This window comes from Ovis aries, chromosome 3 (genome assembly GCF_016772045.2).
Source record: "Ovis aries strain OAR_USU_Benz2616 breed Rambouillet chromosome 3, ARS-UI_Ramb_v3.0, whole genome shotgun sequence".
NCBI classification, from domain to species: Eukaryota; Metazoa; Chordata; class Mammalia; order Artiodactyla; family Bovidae; genus Ovis; species Ovis aries.
In genome coordinates this window covers 135,881,210-135,895,382 of record NC_056056.1, presented here as the reverse complement: position 1 = coordinate 135,895,382, position 14,173 = coordinate 135,881,210, and the positions used below count along the sequence as shown (strand labels likewise).

Sequence of the window (14,173 nt, the reverse complement as noted above, 5' to 3'; positions counted from 1 at the left end):
GTAAAATGAGAATGCAGTGTGCTAGTCTTTTCCCCCTTCCAGTCTCTTTGTCATTGTTCTAGTAAATAGTAGCATTGATCAGTCTATTTTATTATTTCAAAATAAGTTTATATTAATGGGATATTAGGCAGTTTTTACAAATGGTCAAACATGAATATTATAATTTAAAAATATATTTATTTTAAAGATCTTATTGTAAGAAAGTGTGAAGTTAACGATGAAAGGAAAAAAACAGTCAACATAGTTAAAAGAGACCTAAATTACAATCTTTCAGAGAGTCCAAGTTTCCTGGTCTATTAGTGGGACTTGACAGAACTTGTCAATGCAAGCTCTGTCAATTTTCCCATCACTTTTGTCAAGGAGAAATGCATTTTAAATGGGATTAATTTTGAGATTATATATATGTGTTGTTTGTGTATGTGTATGGGATTAATTTTGAGAAAAGGGTTGTGTTAAATCATAGTTCTGTTGTAGTTCAGCTTGTGAGATAATAGTTTTTTTCCCCGCTCCACATTCATTTGTTGGCATAGGTTAGTAGTTGCTTGGATTTAAAATGGATGAAATTTAAAGGAAACTAAAAATAGACCATAGACCCTGATTACCTAACTTTGTTTTTCTAATTTCCAAACAGTCTCTTTGGAAAATAAGTGAAATAGGGAGTAGGCATTTCTATCACTGCTTAGTTGCTGACCTGGTTTGGTTGAGTTTAGTTTAGTTGCTGACTTAGTTTAGTTCAGTTGTTCAGTCATGTCTGACTCTTTGCGACCTCATGGACTGTAGCACTCCAGGCTTCTCTGTCTATCACTAACTCCTGGAGCCTGCTCAAACTCATGTCCTTTGAGTCAGTATGCCATCCAACCATCTCATCCTCTGTTGTCCCCTTCTCCTCCTGCCTTCAATCTTTCCCACCATCAGGGTCTTTTCAGATGAGTCAGTTCTTTGCATCAGGTGGACAAAGTATTAGAACTTCAACTTCAGCATCAGTCCTTCCAATGAATATTCAGGACTGATTTCCTTTACTGATTTGCTAACATTAGTCAGCAAATTTGGAAAACTCAGCAGTGGTCACAGGACTGGAAAAGGTCAGTTTTCATTCCAATCCCAAAGAAAGGAAATGCTGAAGAAAGCTCCAACTATCCCACAATTGCACTCATCTCACACTCTAGCAAAGTAATGCTCAAAAATTCTCCAAGCCAGGCTTCAACAGTACATGAACCGTGAAATTCCAGATGTTCAAGCTGGATTTAGAAAAGGCAGAGGAACCAGAGATCAAATTGCCAACATCTGTTGGATCATCAAAAAAGCAAGAGAGTTCCAGAAAAACATCTACTTCTGCTTTATTGACTATGCCAAAACACTGTATGGATCACAACAAACTGTGGAAAATTCTTTAGGAGATGAGAATACCAGACCACCTGACCTGCCTCCTGAGAAATCTGTATGCAGGTCAAGAAGCAACAGTTAGAACTGGACATGGAGCAACAGACTGGTTCCATATGGGGAAAGGAGTATGTTAAGGCTGTATATTTTCACCCTGCTTATTTAACTTATATGTTAATAAGCAGAGTACATCATGAGAAATGCTGGATTGGATGAAGCACAAGCTGGAATCAAGATTGCCAGGAGAAATATCAATAATCTCAGATATGCAGATGACACCATCCTTATGGCAGAAAGCGAAGAGGAACTGAAAAGCCTCTTGATGAAAGTGAAAGAGGAGAGTGAAAAAGTTGGCTTAAAGCTCAACATCCAGAAAACTAAGATCATGGCATCTGGTCCCATCACTTCATGGGAAATAGATGGGGAAACAGTGGAAACAGTGTCAGACTTTATTTTGGGGGGCTCCAAAATCACTGCAGATGGTGACTGCAGCCATGAAATTAAAAGACATTTGCTCCTTGGAAGAAAAGTTATGACCAACCTAGACAGCATATTAAAAAGTAGAGACATTACTTTGGCAACAAGGGTCCGTCTAGTCAAAGCCATGATTTTTCCAGTAGTCACAGCATATTAAAAAGTAGAGACATTACTTTGCCAGCAAGGTCCATCTAGTCAAAGCCATGGTTTTTCCAGTAGTCATGTATGTATGTGAGAGTTGGAACTAGAAACAAAGCTGAGCACAGAAGAATTGATGCTTTTTATCTGTGATGTTGGAGAAGACTCTTGAGAGTCCCTTGGACAGCAAGGTGATCCAACAAGTTCATCCTAAAGGAAATCAGTCCTGAATATTCATTGGAAGGACCGATGCTGAGCTGAAACTCCAATACTTTGGCCACCTGATGTAAAGAACTGACTCATTTGAAAAGACCCTGATGCTGGGAAAGGTTGAGAGCAGGAGGAGAAGGGGACGACAGAGGATCAGATGGTTGGATGGCATCACCGACTCAGTGAATATGAGGTTGAGGAGGCTCCAGGAATTGGTGATGGACAGGGAAGGCTGGTGTGCTGCAGTCCATGGAGTCGCAAAGGGTTGGACATGACTGAACAACTGAACGGAACTGAACATTAGTCAAGGTCTGTAAACCTTTGTCCTCAGTTTGTTATAAATACCTGAATTAGATTTCTCAGGTCAGCCCGCTTGAAAGTTGATTCCTCAAGTAAAATGGGATGGTATTTCTATATAATAATGAAAGATTGATTAGGTTTTACTCCCTCATGTTGTAAAATACTTAACCACTGGCTACATTTTGAACATAGAGTTGGTTTAAATGAAGTGGCAACCAGTTGAATTTTTAAAGGTTTGCTATAATGATATTGAAAGCTTAAGCATTTTGGTGGATGAATTTTGTGTTAGAAGAATTGCATATACTACATGGAAATAGAATGCTTTTTATTTTTAATGAAATTAATATCTAATAACACTTTGAGTCTTGCATATAAGACAAAGTAGTGGTAAAATCATGCACAAAATGTATGTTTACATATATCCTATTATCTGTGTATTTAAAGGAAATTAGCCTACTTAATCATTAGTGCTTTTAAAAAAGAGGACATATCATATGATTTTAGCAGGTGGTGTTTTGTGTAAGAATCTAATAAGAACTGATGGTTTTCCAGGCTTTAGTCCTGAAAAATCATGTTCTGGGTTTAAATAATAGAAAGCATAGAGGGCTGTTAGAGAGTTGGTCCAATCCTTTGGACATTTGAATGCTTTAAATATTCCTAGGAAGATACAGTGCTCTAAAATTAAGCAATGAAAAGAATATAAAAAGATAGAAGTAGGTTTTTTCTTTTCTTAAAGTATAGTTGATTTATAGTGTTACTAATTTCTGCTGTATAGCAAAATACATGTATAAATATATATTCTTTTTTCTATTCTTTTCCATTATGTTTTATCAGAGAATATTGAATATAATTCCCTGTGCTATACAGTAGGACCTTGTTTATCCATTCTTTATATAATAGTTTGCATCTACTAACCCCAAACTCCCAATCCATCTCCCTTCCCCCCACACATACACCTTGGGTACCACAAGTCTATTGAGAGAGAAATTTAAGGAGTGTGACTCACATCAGGTTTACTACCAGTAATGTAAATGTGGAGCCATATATATATATATCCCACTTTGTGTAGTTCCTATCTTCAAATTTAGATTACTATTACTTTAGTTCTTTGAGTTTTCATTAAAGGAATAAGTAGTTATCACATTTTTTAAGTATTAATGACTGTGTTTTACAAAGTGGTATTCAGGTGCTTTTAGTGTTACTGATGATTTGTTAATTGCTTGATAAAATATATAAGTTTAAAACTGAAATGAAATCTGTCTAAACAAACAAGAATAGAAAAGTTGAAAGAATTTATTAGACCATGTGTATCTGAATTCTAAAAAAGAGTGAAAAAACAGTTTTCTGGTGATTTTAATTTGTGCATACTTTGTGGCTTATTCTTAAAACAGCAATATGTAGTTTACTACCTGTGGTAATTAGGAGTTAACTTTTTCTCTCTTGTTTTCTACCATCAGGAGAAAGCAACTCAGCAATTTCTACAGAAGAACTAAAAGAATGTTTAAAGAAACAATTAGAATTCTGTTTCTCACGGTACATTATCATTTTTTGATTGACATTCTCTTCTTTTGAATTGTTTGATTAATATATGTAAAATAACAATGAAATATTAGACTGGTACAAACTTAATTGGTTTCAGATCGTGAATTTTAAATCATTATAGCAAGATTCAAACACATGTTTATTAATCAAAATAGGAACCATTACGATCAACACATTTTTGCCAACGAGAATTAAGTTTATTTAGTCCTGTAGTGTAAAAATTTGTGCTTCGGGATTTGAGAAACTCTTGGAAAGCATTTTCTCCTTCCTGCTGGTTGTAGAAGCATTTTCGCTGCAAAAAGTTTTCTAGATGCTTAAGAAGTGGTAGTGAGTTGGCAAGAATCAGGTGAATATGGTGGATGAGGCAAAACTTTTGTAGCCCATTTCATTCAACTTTTTAAGGGTTGGTTGTGCAATGTACAGTCAGGTGTTGTGGAAAAGAATTGGGCCCTTTCTGTCGACTAGTGCCGGCTGCAGGAGTTCTGCAGTTTTGGTTCATCTCGTAGATTTACTGAGCATACTTCTCAGATGTAATGGTTTCACTGGGGTTCAGAAAGTTGTAGTGGATCAGACTGGCAGCAGATAACGAAACAGTGATCATGACTTTTTTTTGGTGCTGCTTCTCTGTCCAGCCACTGAACTGGTGGTCGCCAGTTGTCATATAAAATCTACTTTTCATCACATGTCACAATCTGATCGAGAAATGATTCATTGTTGCCTAGAGTAAGAGAAGATGACCCTTCGAAATGACAATTATTTTGATTTGTGGTCAGCTCATGAGGCACCCACTTACTGAGGTTTTTCACCTTTCCAATTTGCTTCAAGTGCTGAACGGCTGTAGAATGGTCAATGTTGATTTCTTTGGCAACTTCTTGTGTAGTTGTAAGAGGATCAGCTTCGATGATTGCTGTCAGTTGGTTATTGTCAACTTCAGATGGCTGGCCATTGCCTTCCTTGTCTTCAAGGCTCTCTTCTTCATTGCAGAACTTTGTGAACCACCATTGCACTGTATGTTCATTGGCAATTCCTAGGCCAAATGTGTTGTTGATGTTGCGAGTTGTCTCCACTGCTTTACAACCCATTTTGAACCCAAGAAAATCTGTTGAGTTTGCATTTTGTCTAACGTCGTTTCCATAGTCTAAAAAAAGTATAAAATACACGGCAAATAATAAGTCATTAGCAAGAAAATATAAAGCAAGAAATGTGCATTAGAATGATGTATAACATAACCACATTTAAGAATGTATTCCAGTATCAAATGGCAGAGTTCATCAGTGTAAAACCACAATTACTTTTACACCAACCTAATAGAATGGAAAAATGGTTTTTTTGATTTCCTTTGGTAATGTATTTTGGTATCATTCTTCAGTGTATTTCTTAACTAGATTTAAAGATGTAGTCTCCAATTGTATATGTAAAGGATCTATTCCTTTGGAGAAGGAAATAGCAACCCACTCCAGTGTTCTTGCCTGGAAAATCCTAGGGATGGGGGAGCTTGGTGGGCTGCTGTCTGTGGGATCGCACAGAGTCGGACACGACTGAAGTGACTTAGCAGTTGGATATTTTTCCTATAATCGTATTCATTTTTAGGGTTCATTTTAAGTTATCTCTTAATTATAGTTGTAGTAGTTTGCTCTTACAACATTTGATCATAGAGTTCTTTTTTTAATGACTTAATAAGATTGTTTGATAAGATGGGTATAGAATTTTTCTCTTTTTATTTATAGGGGTATAGAATTTATATTGCCAATTATTTCTGGGGAAAGGCAAACATTTTAAGATGTCTTATTTATAATTCAGAATTATATAGGTATATTTATAGCTTAGATGTATAAAATTTCAATTTGTAGAACTTTCCCTTCCAGAAGAGATAGAAGTTGAATATTCTTGGAATGTAATGTCTTCTGTTTTTCAGAGGAGGACTAGTAAACCAGTTTTTTAAGCTAGCAACCTGGATTTTGTTAGACTTGTTTATTTCTTTATATAGAATACATATTAACTTGGGTTTAATTGATTCATCTTGAATATCTCCCTTTTCTTCTCCATTTTATTCTTTGCCTTGGTAGTCTAGTATAGGCCCTAGTTCTATAAAAGACCTGTGGCTTTGCTCTAGTCATTTGCTCCTGTGATGCAATTCATATTGTGTAACATACTTACTGTAGTTATTTTAAAATCTTTGCCTACTAACTGGATCATTTTGCCTATATTTCTTGAGTTTTTTTCCCTCTTAATTCTCTATTCACAACTTCTGCCCTTTTTGCATGTCTTAACACATTTTGATTATAATTTGGACACTACATATGCTAGCCACACCATATAAAACGAAACTAGAAGCTGGAAGTGCCATAATTTTTCTCTCTAGACAAGGTTTGAGCTTTTTTCTGGTTGGCAGTAGCAGATTGATTTCTTTAATCTAGTCAGGAATTGAGCTGAGTCAGGGCTGAGCAGCCATTTTAAATACACTTGTTCTACCTCTGATTTATCTCTGTTCTTTTGTCATGACCCTCTTAGGCTTTTGATTTGGAAACGCAGTTTTCTGTCAGCTCAGTCCTGAAACACCAAGGGAGATTTGGTTCCGTTGTTCAGAGGTTTGAGACGAGCTCTTTAGCCTCTTATTCTGTACAGCTTCAAAATCTGGCAGATGTCTTATCAAGAAGACCTGTCTTAGGTTTGATGCTAGGTTCCTTCTTCCACTGGGACTGCCGCAGGACCACAAAGATTCTACTCTGCTTCTTCAGCCTGGTTCCCAGCCTCCAATCTTCCTCCGTAGAACTCAATAAATGTCATATGGAGGAAAATTAGCTGTGCAAATGCCTGAGATAAAGCTCTGCTAGTTTCCTTCTGGTCCAGGATCTGTACATATCCTTGGAAAAGAAACATCATCTTCCTGGAATTTCATTTTGTCCTTGTAGCTTCCACAGCTCTCCTTTATCACCAAAAGCATGACTTTTTGGTCATCTACCCAAGCTTTTTTAGTTGTTGCAACATGAGCTGTAGCTTGTCATGATCTGCCACATTCTACTCAGAACTACAAAACAGTTCAAACTGGCTGGGCATTTGAGATTTGTAGCTCAGCAAACTTGCCACTGAGACATACTAGATTTAGTCATGAACATATTAGGTATTAGGTCTTATCTCTTCATGGCAAATAGATGAGGGAAAAGTGGAAACAGTGTCAGATTTCATTTTCTTGGGTTCCAAAATCAATGCAGATGGTGACTGCATTCATAAAATTAGAAGACGCTTGCTCCTTGGAAGAAAAGCTGTGACAAATCCAGATAGTGTATTTAAAAGCAAGAGACATCATTTTGCCCACAGTGGTCCGAAAAAGCTGTAGTTTTTCCTGAGTCATGTATGTATGTGAGAGTTGGACCATAGAGAAGGCTGAGCAGTGAAGAATTGATGCTTTTGAACTGGTGCTGAAGAAGACTCTTGAGAATCCCTTGGACAGCAAGGAGATCAAACCAGTCTATCCTAAAGGAAATCAACACTGAACATTCATTGGAAGGACTGGTGCTGAAGCTCCAATACTTTGGCCACCTGATCGGAACAGCCGAATTCATTGGAAAAGACGCTGATGCTGGGAAAGATTGAGGGCAAGAGGAGAAGGGGATGACAGAGGATAAGATGGTTGGATGGCATCACTGATTCAGAGGACATGAGTTTGAGGAAATTCTGGGAGATAGTGAAGGACAGGGAAGACTAGAGTGCTGCAGTTCATGGAGTCACAGAGTCAGACACAACTGAGCAGCTGAATGATATTAGGTATTAGTCGTAATCCTAGGTGTTATATATCTATTAATTTGACTTAACTTCTGACAAGGTACGGTTTCTTTAAGGGTATGCCATTCTGTTTTATAAGAATAGGCCTGCTGAAAGTCTCAGTCGATTCAGAATACAATCTTTTAGTTGTACTCATGTTTACAGTAGTCTTGTTTTCAGGTTCTTAAGGAATAAGACAGTATGTTCTAATGTCCTTTCTTTTGTGCTGAAGTGAATTTGTCACTGTTATCCTCTGTATTCTTTTTCCCCCCAAGACAAATAACCGCTATTTGTTTACAGTTGTAACCTTAAAGTGATTAATACTCTATTTTAGTATAATTTTTAATATATTAATTTATTAAATAATAAAATGATTTTATTTAATATTTATTAATTAAAATTTTAATGTTTATTTGATTATTTTGGTTTGTGTGTGTCTTTGTTGCTGCACATGGACTTTCTTTAGTTGCGGCAGGTGGGGGCTGTTCTTGGTCGCACTGAGTGGCTTTCCCATTGTGGTGCCTTCTCTTGTTGTGAAGCACAGGCTCTGGAGCACAGGCTTCAGTAGTGACAGCACTCAGGCTCAGTAGTTGTGGTTGCACGGGCTTAGTTGCTCCACAGCATGTGGGATCTTTGCAGACCAGGGATCGAACCCATGTCCCCTGCATTAGCAAGCAGGTTCTTGGACCCACTGTACCACCAGGGAAGTCCAATTTTAGTATAATTTGAATGTAAAGGCCTTGACCCTGCTCTGCCAGGCACTAAGTCTTGTCAGGTGTCACTAGTGGTGAAAGAACCCGAATGCCAATGTGGGAGACTTAAGAGACCGATTCCTGGGTTGGGAAGATCCCCTGGAGGAAAGCTTGCCAACCCACTGTAGTATTCTTGCCTGGAGAATCCCCTTGGACTGAGGAGCCTGGTGGGCTGCAGTCCAAACAGTTGCAAAGAGTGGGCTTCCTTACTAGCTCAGCTGTAAAGAATCTGCCTGCAATGCAGGAGACCCTAGTTCGATTCCTGGGTCAGGAAGATCCCCTGGAGAAGGGATAGGCTACCCACTGCAGTATTCTTGGGCTTCCCTGGTGGCCCTGATGGTAAAGAATTCACCTGCAGTGTGGAATGGATAAAAGTAGAGCTGAGTAAGCAAGGGAGGAGTTGAAACAGGAGTGCTTGTGTGGTTTTAGTTTTAAATAGGGTGGTCATTGAGACGATTTTTAAGCAAAGATTTCTAGCTATCTATAACCATACTGTTTCAAAGATTTAATGTAAATTATAAGACAATTTGATTCTCCTTCAGTTTGTTGTTAAACAGGATTTTATGTGTAAGAATGTGTTTTCCTTTTTTTAAAATGTATGAGACAAAATCTTTTGTCTTAATTTAAAATGATTTAAATTTGTTATTTTAGCTTTATTATTTAAATTTAAAAGTCAAATGTACCTATTGAAAATGAAAAACATTAAAAAATTTAAAGTCCCTCATGATCCAACTCATGGCTTACACTATATTCTCCATATACATGTTCTAACAACAGTGATAAAGTATGATGGAACAAAACTATGTATATTTTGTGATACCCTTTAAGCCTTTTTGCATATCAGTATAATTTGATAAACTCCCTTGTTCAAAACTGTTGGACCCAGTGTATTTAGGGATCCAGAAACTTGCCAGAAGTTGTTAAAATGTATCTGTTGCATATTATGTATTTTCAAAGTTTACCTTGTTATTTCTAATAGTATAATTTTGTTTTCCTAGATTTAGTGATAAAAGTAAATAAGGCATCTCTTTTCTTTAGGTGCTTTTTAAAATTTGTTTTATAGGACTGTACTTCTCTTATTCCTTTCAGAGAAAATTTGTCAAAGGATCTTTACCTGATATCTCAAATGGACAGTGATCAGTTCATCCCAATTTGGACAGTTGCTAACATGGAAGAAATTAAAAAACTGACCACAGACCCTGACTTAATTCTTGAAGTTTTGAGATGTATGTAAATCATACCTTTTACTTTACTTTTAAAATCAAAAATTAAATATTCTTTTGATTTCTGATTGTATAGAAAATTGTTTTTAACTCCATGTTTTTTGTTATTCTGTGCTAATAATTTTTCTGTTTTTATTGACTGATACATAGCTATATCAATTCTGTACCTTGGTTGTTCATCTTGATACCCATTTACTCAAGTATAAGCAATTAAACCTCAGGTTTTTTGGCTGTTAAAATGCTTTATGTATTGTTATCCCACCCTCTAAAGCAATGTGTTTCTTGAAAACAGTAAGAAGTAAACTTCATGGCATAACCTGATAGACACACTACATATACAGAACTGAAATGTTAAGTATGTTATTTAGTACTGAATGCTTGAAATGAGTTCATTTCTTTTATTCTGAATTTGTTTTCACAACCTGTTAGAGAGTTGTGACCTCCAGTTTAACAAATGCTGCTCTAAAGTTTAGTAAAGAGTTTATATTTTTAGATTGAGGTTTAAGAATTGTTGGTGGTAATTGTGTCTTATATCAGCATTTCTTGGTAACGTCTCTTTCATGGGTTTTGTTAACTACTTGAGTAAAGACAGATCTTCACTTTTATATGAAATTTGAGATGATTAAAAGTTAAACACAGAATGTCCAGTAATAGTTTTACATAGGAGTAGGGATTTCCATTCTCAGAGGATAAAGATATTTATTAAATCTCTGATCACGTGGAAAGATAATTTCTTAAAATGACCCAGTCTTGTCAACATTTAAAGAATTGGCCAAGAGACAGAATCTCCTACCTCCAAGGGCTGAAACCTAGGATTTATAAACAAGCCTTCCTTAACAACTGCTTTTATTCTCTCTACTTGCTTGTGCAGGGAGATGTGGAATATTATCCTTTGAGGTATTAGAAATAAAAGTTTTGGCTTGTGGTACTACCTTTATTCAGTATTACTCAAAAGCAGCATCTAAAAGATGGCTTCTGGGTCTCTGTAGTAGTAAGTAAGAGTAAATATGTTAAAATCACAGAAAGTTTGTAATGATTTCTGTATAATTCTTGGTTTAAGTGCTTCTCAGACTTGAAGAATTTCTTCACATGTCAAAGCTTGTTACACTTCCCAGAGTAGTGTTTGGCTAGTGTAGGTACTTTGACTTTACTTGAATTCAGTAATTGTATATAGGGAAATACCTTATGAGAAATCATTACCAAATACTCTATGAAGGCTTCTTTTCAACTCCAAGTGACAGAGCAAGTACTCTGAATATTTATTCAGTGATTAACATTGGACGGTGTTCTTTGCATATCAATCTCAAGGTATTTTATCGTAACTGTAATCTTTGAATCTACCACTTAATTTTTTTAAGATGTTAGCCTCTGCTGATTCATTTAGTTGGAAATTGAAATGAATAGATTTTTAATGGAATTATAATATCACTATTTTTCGCTTTTGAATGAAATTTTTTTTAAATTTCAGCTTCTCCCATGGTGCAAGTTGATGAGAAGGGTGAGAAAGTGAGACCAAGTCATAAGCGTTGTATTGTGATTCTTAGAGAGATTCCTGAAACAACACCAATAGAGGTAAATCATTAGCATTGTTTGAGCTAAATATTCTTTCCTGTTTAAATTGGAGGAGGTAAAGAGGCAAGGCTTGTCACTGCTGTCATGTCAGTTACTGTGAATAGGGTGAACACTGACTTGCTTTGTAAATTCTGAAATACTGAAAGAATGGCACACAAGGAGGAAAATGATAGAATTCTTAGAGGGCTAACTTTGACTATTGCAGTGATACTCATTCTCCATTAATTTAATTGAATGCCAGTTAAAATATAAATAGGCTCTTTTGGAGCTTGATGATTAAACTGAAAGGATTACTTTAAGAATGAAAAATTTGAGAAAGGATTAATGATTTAGGACTGGTTAGCAAAATAATAAAGCTGCAATCAAATCATAAAGATAGTATGGAACAGGTAGAAGGGTAAAATAATATTTTAATGAGACAGTAAATCCAGAAGTGGGGAGTCACCTGGTGGCCTCGTTAGGATTCAGAGCTTTCATTGCCGTGACCTGGGTTCAATCTCTGGTTAGGGAACTGAGGTCCCGCAAGCCATGTAGCTCGGCGAAATGAAATTAATTTAATAAAAATCGAAATAAAATTTTAAAAGCATTCAATAGTGTTCTATTTTGAAAAAGTCTAGAAATAGATCCTTTTATGTAACAACATAGTATAATAACATTTATTTAATAATCAGATTTTACCAACTCTCATGTACTATAGTTATTTAAAGCCTAAGGTTTTTTGTTTTGATTTACAAATAAAGTAACTGAGCCTTGGAATGGTTAGATAACACATGGACTGTTTTAAGTTACAGAGTCTGGATTCAAACTTAATCTTCCTATTTCCAAAACCCATGTTGTTTAAGCCATGAAGCTTCACACTGAGTTGTCATGTTAAGGATAAATTAGAGATGAGGAGGGTTAATCAGTAACTGATATGGTAATTGATTAACCATTTTAAAAAGAATTTTTAGACCCTTGTCACCTATTTGACACATAAGTAGTTAATCTTTTTGCCTGGAGTCATTCAGTATTAAATTTCCAAAAGGATGATTTCCTAAACTTAGAAACAGTGAGAGAAATTAGAAAAGAACCTGTCACTGGATAGATCTTGGATTTTAAATTATTAATTATGTGTCAGAAGTAACAAATTGAATGGAAAATTGCAGAAAGGAAGAATATTTGCAATATTAGGAAAAAATTTCAAGTGTATGAGCCAGAAACTGCCTGGATTTGGATTCCAGCATTTTTATTTACTAGCTCTGTGACCTGGGATAAGTTACTTAATCTCTTTTTGTGTTTGCCACAGTTTTCTCATCTATTAAATGGAATAATGCATGGGTGCTGTGTCACTTTGGTCCTGTCCAACTCTTTGCCACTCTATGGATGGTAGCCTGCTAGGCTCCTCTGTCCATGGGATTCTACAGGAAACAATGCTGGAGTGGGTAGCCATTCCCTTCTCGAGGGGATCTTCTGTCTCCTGCATTGGCAGGCACATTCTTTACCACTAGTGCCACCCGGGAAGCCCAAATGGGATAATTTGTTGTTGTTGTTTAGTCGCTCAGTCGTGGCTGACTCTTTGCTACCCCGTCGACAGCAAGCAGCATGCCAGGCTTCCCTGTCCTTCACCATCTCCCAGAACTTGCTCAGGTTCATGTCCTTTGAGTTTGTGATGCCATCCAACCATCTTGTCCTCTGTCGTCCCCTTCTCCTGCTATCAGTCTTTCCCAGCATCAGAGTCTTTTCCAATGAGTCGGCTCTTTGCATCAGCTGGCCGCAGTATTGAAGCTCCAGCTTCAGCATCAGTCCTGCCAATGAATATTCAGGACTGATTTCCCTTAGGATTGACTGGTTTGATCTTGCATTCTAAGGGATTCTCAAGAGTCTTCTCCAACACCACAGTTCAAAAGCATCAATTCTTCGGTGCTCAGCTTTCTTTATGGTCCATACATGACTACTGGAAAACAATAGCTTTGATTGTATGGACCTTTGTTGGCAAAGTAATGTCTCTGCTTTTTAATATGTTGTCTAGGTTTGTCACAGTTTTTCTTCCAAGGAGCAAACGCCTTTTAATTTCATGGCTGCAATCACCATCCACAGTAATTTTGGAGCCCACGAAAATAAAATCTGTCACTGTTTCCATTGTTTCCCCATCTATTTGCCATGAAGTGATGGAACCAGATGCTTTGATCTTCGTCTTTTGAATGTTGAATTTTAAGCCAGCTTTTGCGCTCTCATCTTTCACCTTCATCAGGAGGCTCTTTAGTCCCTCTTCACTTTCTTCCATAAGAGTGATGCCATCTGCATATCTGAAGTTATTGATATTTCTCCTGGCAATCTTAATTCCAGCTTGTGCTTCATCTAGTCAGACGTTTCGCATAATGTACTCTGCATATAAGTTAAATAGTCAGGGTGACATTATATAGCCTTGATGGACGCCTTTTCCAATTTTGAACCAATCCGTTGTTCCATGTCCAGTTCTAACTGTTGCTTCTTGTCCTGCTGACAGATTTCTCAGAAGGCAGGTAAGGTGGTCTGGAATTCCCACCTCTTTAAGAATTTTGCAGTTTATTGTGATCCACACAGTCAAAGGCTTTAGTGTAGTCATTGAAGCAGAAGTAGATGTTTTTCTTTCTTTTTCTATGATCCAGTGAATGTTGGCAATTTGATCTCTGGTTTCTCTGCCTTTTCTAAATCCAACTCTTACATCTGGAAGTTTCTCAGTTCACATATTCTTGAAGCCTAGCTTGAAGGATTTTGAGCATTACCTTTCTAGCATGTAAAATGAGTGCAGTTATGCAGTGGTTTGAACATTTTTTGGCATTGCTGTTCTTTGGGATT

General features: G+C 36.7%; 1 protein-coding gene across 6 annotated transcripts in view; it reads left to right on the top strand.

Annotated features, from left to right (window-relative positions):
- The window catches only part of LARP4 (La ribonucleoprotein 4), a 69,335-nt gene that overhangs the window by 22,761 nt on the left and 32,401 nt on the right, over positions 1-14,173 (top strand). For 5 of the 6 annotated variants that reach the window (XM_012174304.4, XM_004006358.6, XM_012174305.5 and 2 more), the window contains 3 exons: positions 3,963-4,038; positions 9,651-9,787; positions 11,253-11,356. In XM_012174304.4, the coding sequence (XP_012029694.1) occupies positions 3,963-4,038; positions 9,651-9,787; positions 11,253-11,356 (317 nt within the window). Of the gene's footprint in view, positions 1-192; positions 2,515-3,962; positions 4,039-9,650; positions 9,788-11,252; positions 11,357-14,173 lie in introns of those variants that run through there. The other variant, XM_060412604.1, reaches the window with a different exon arrangement.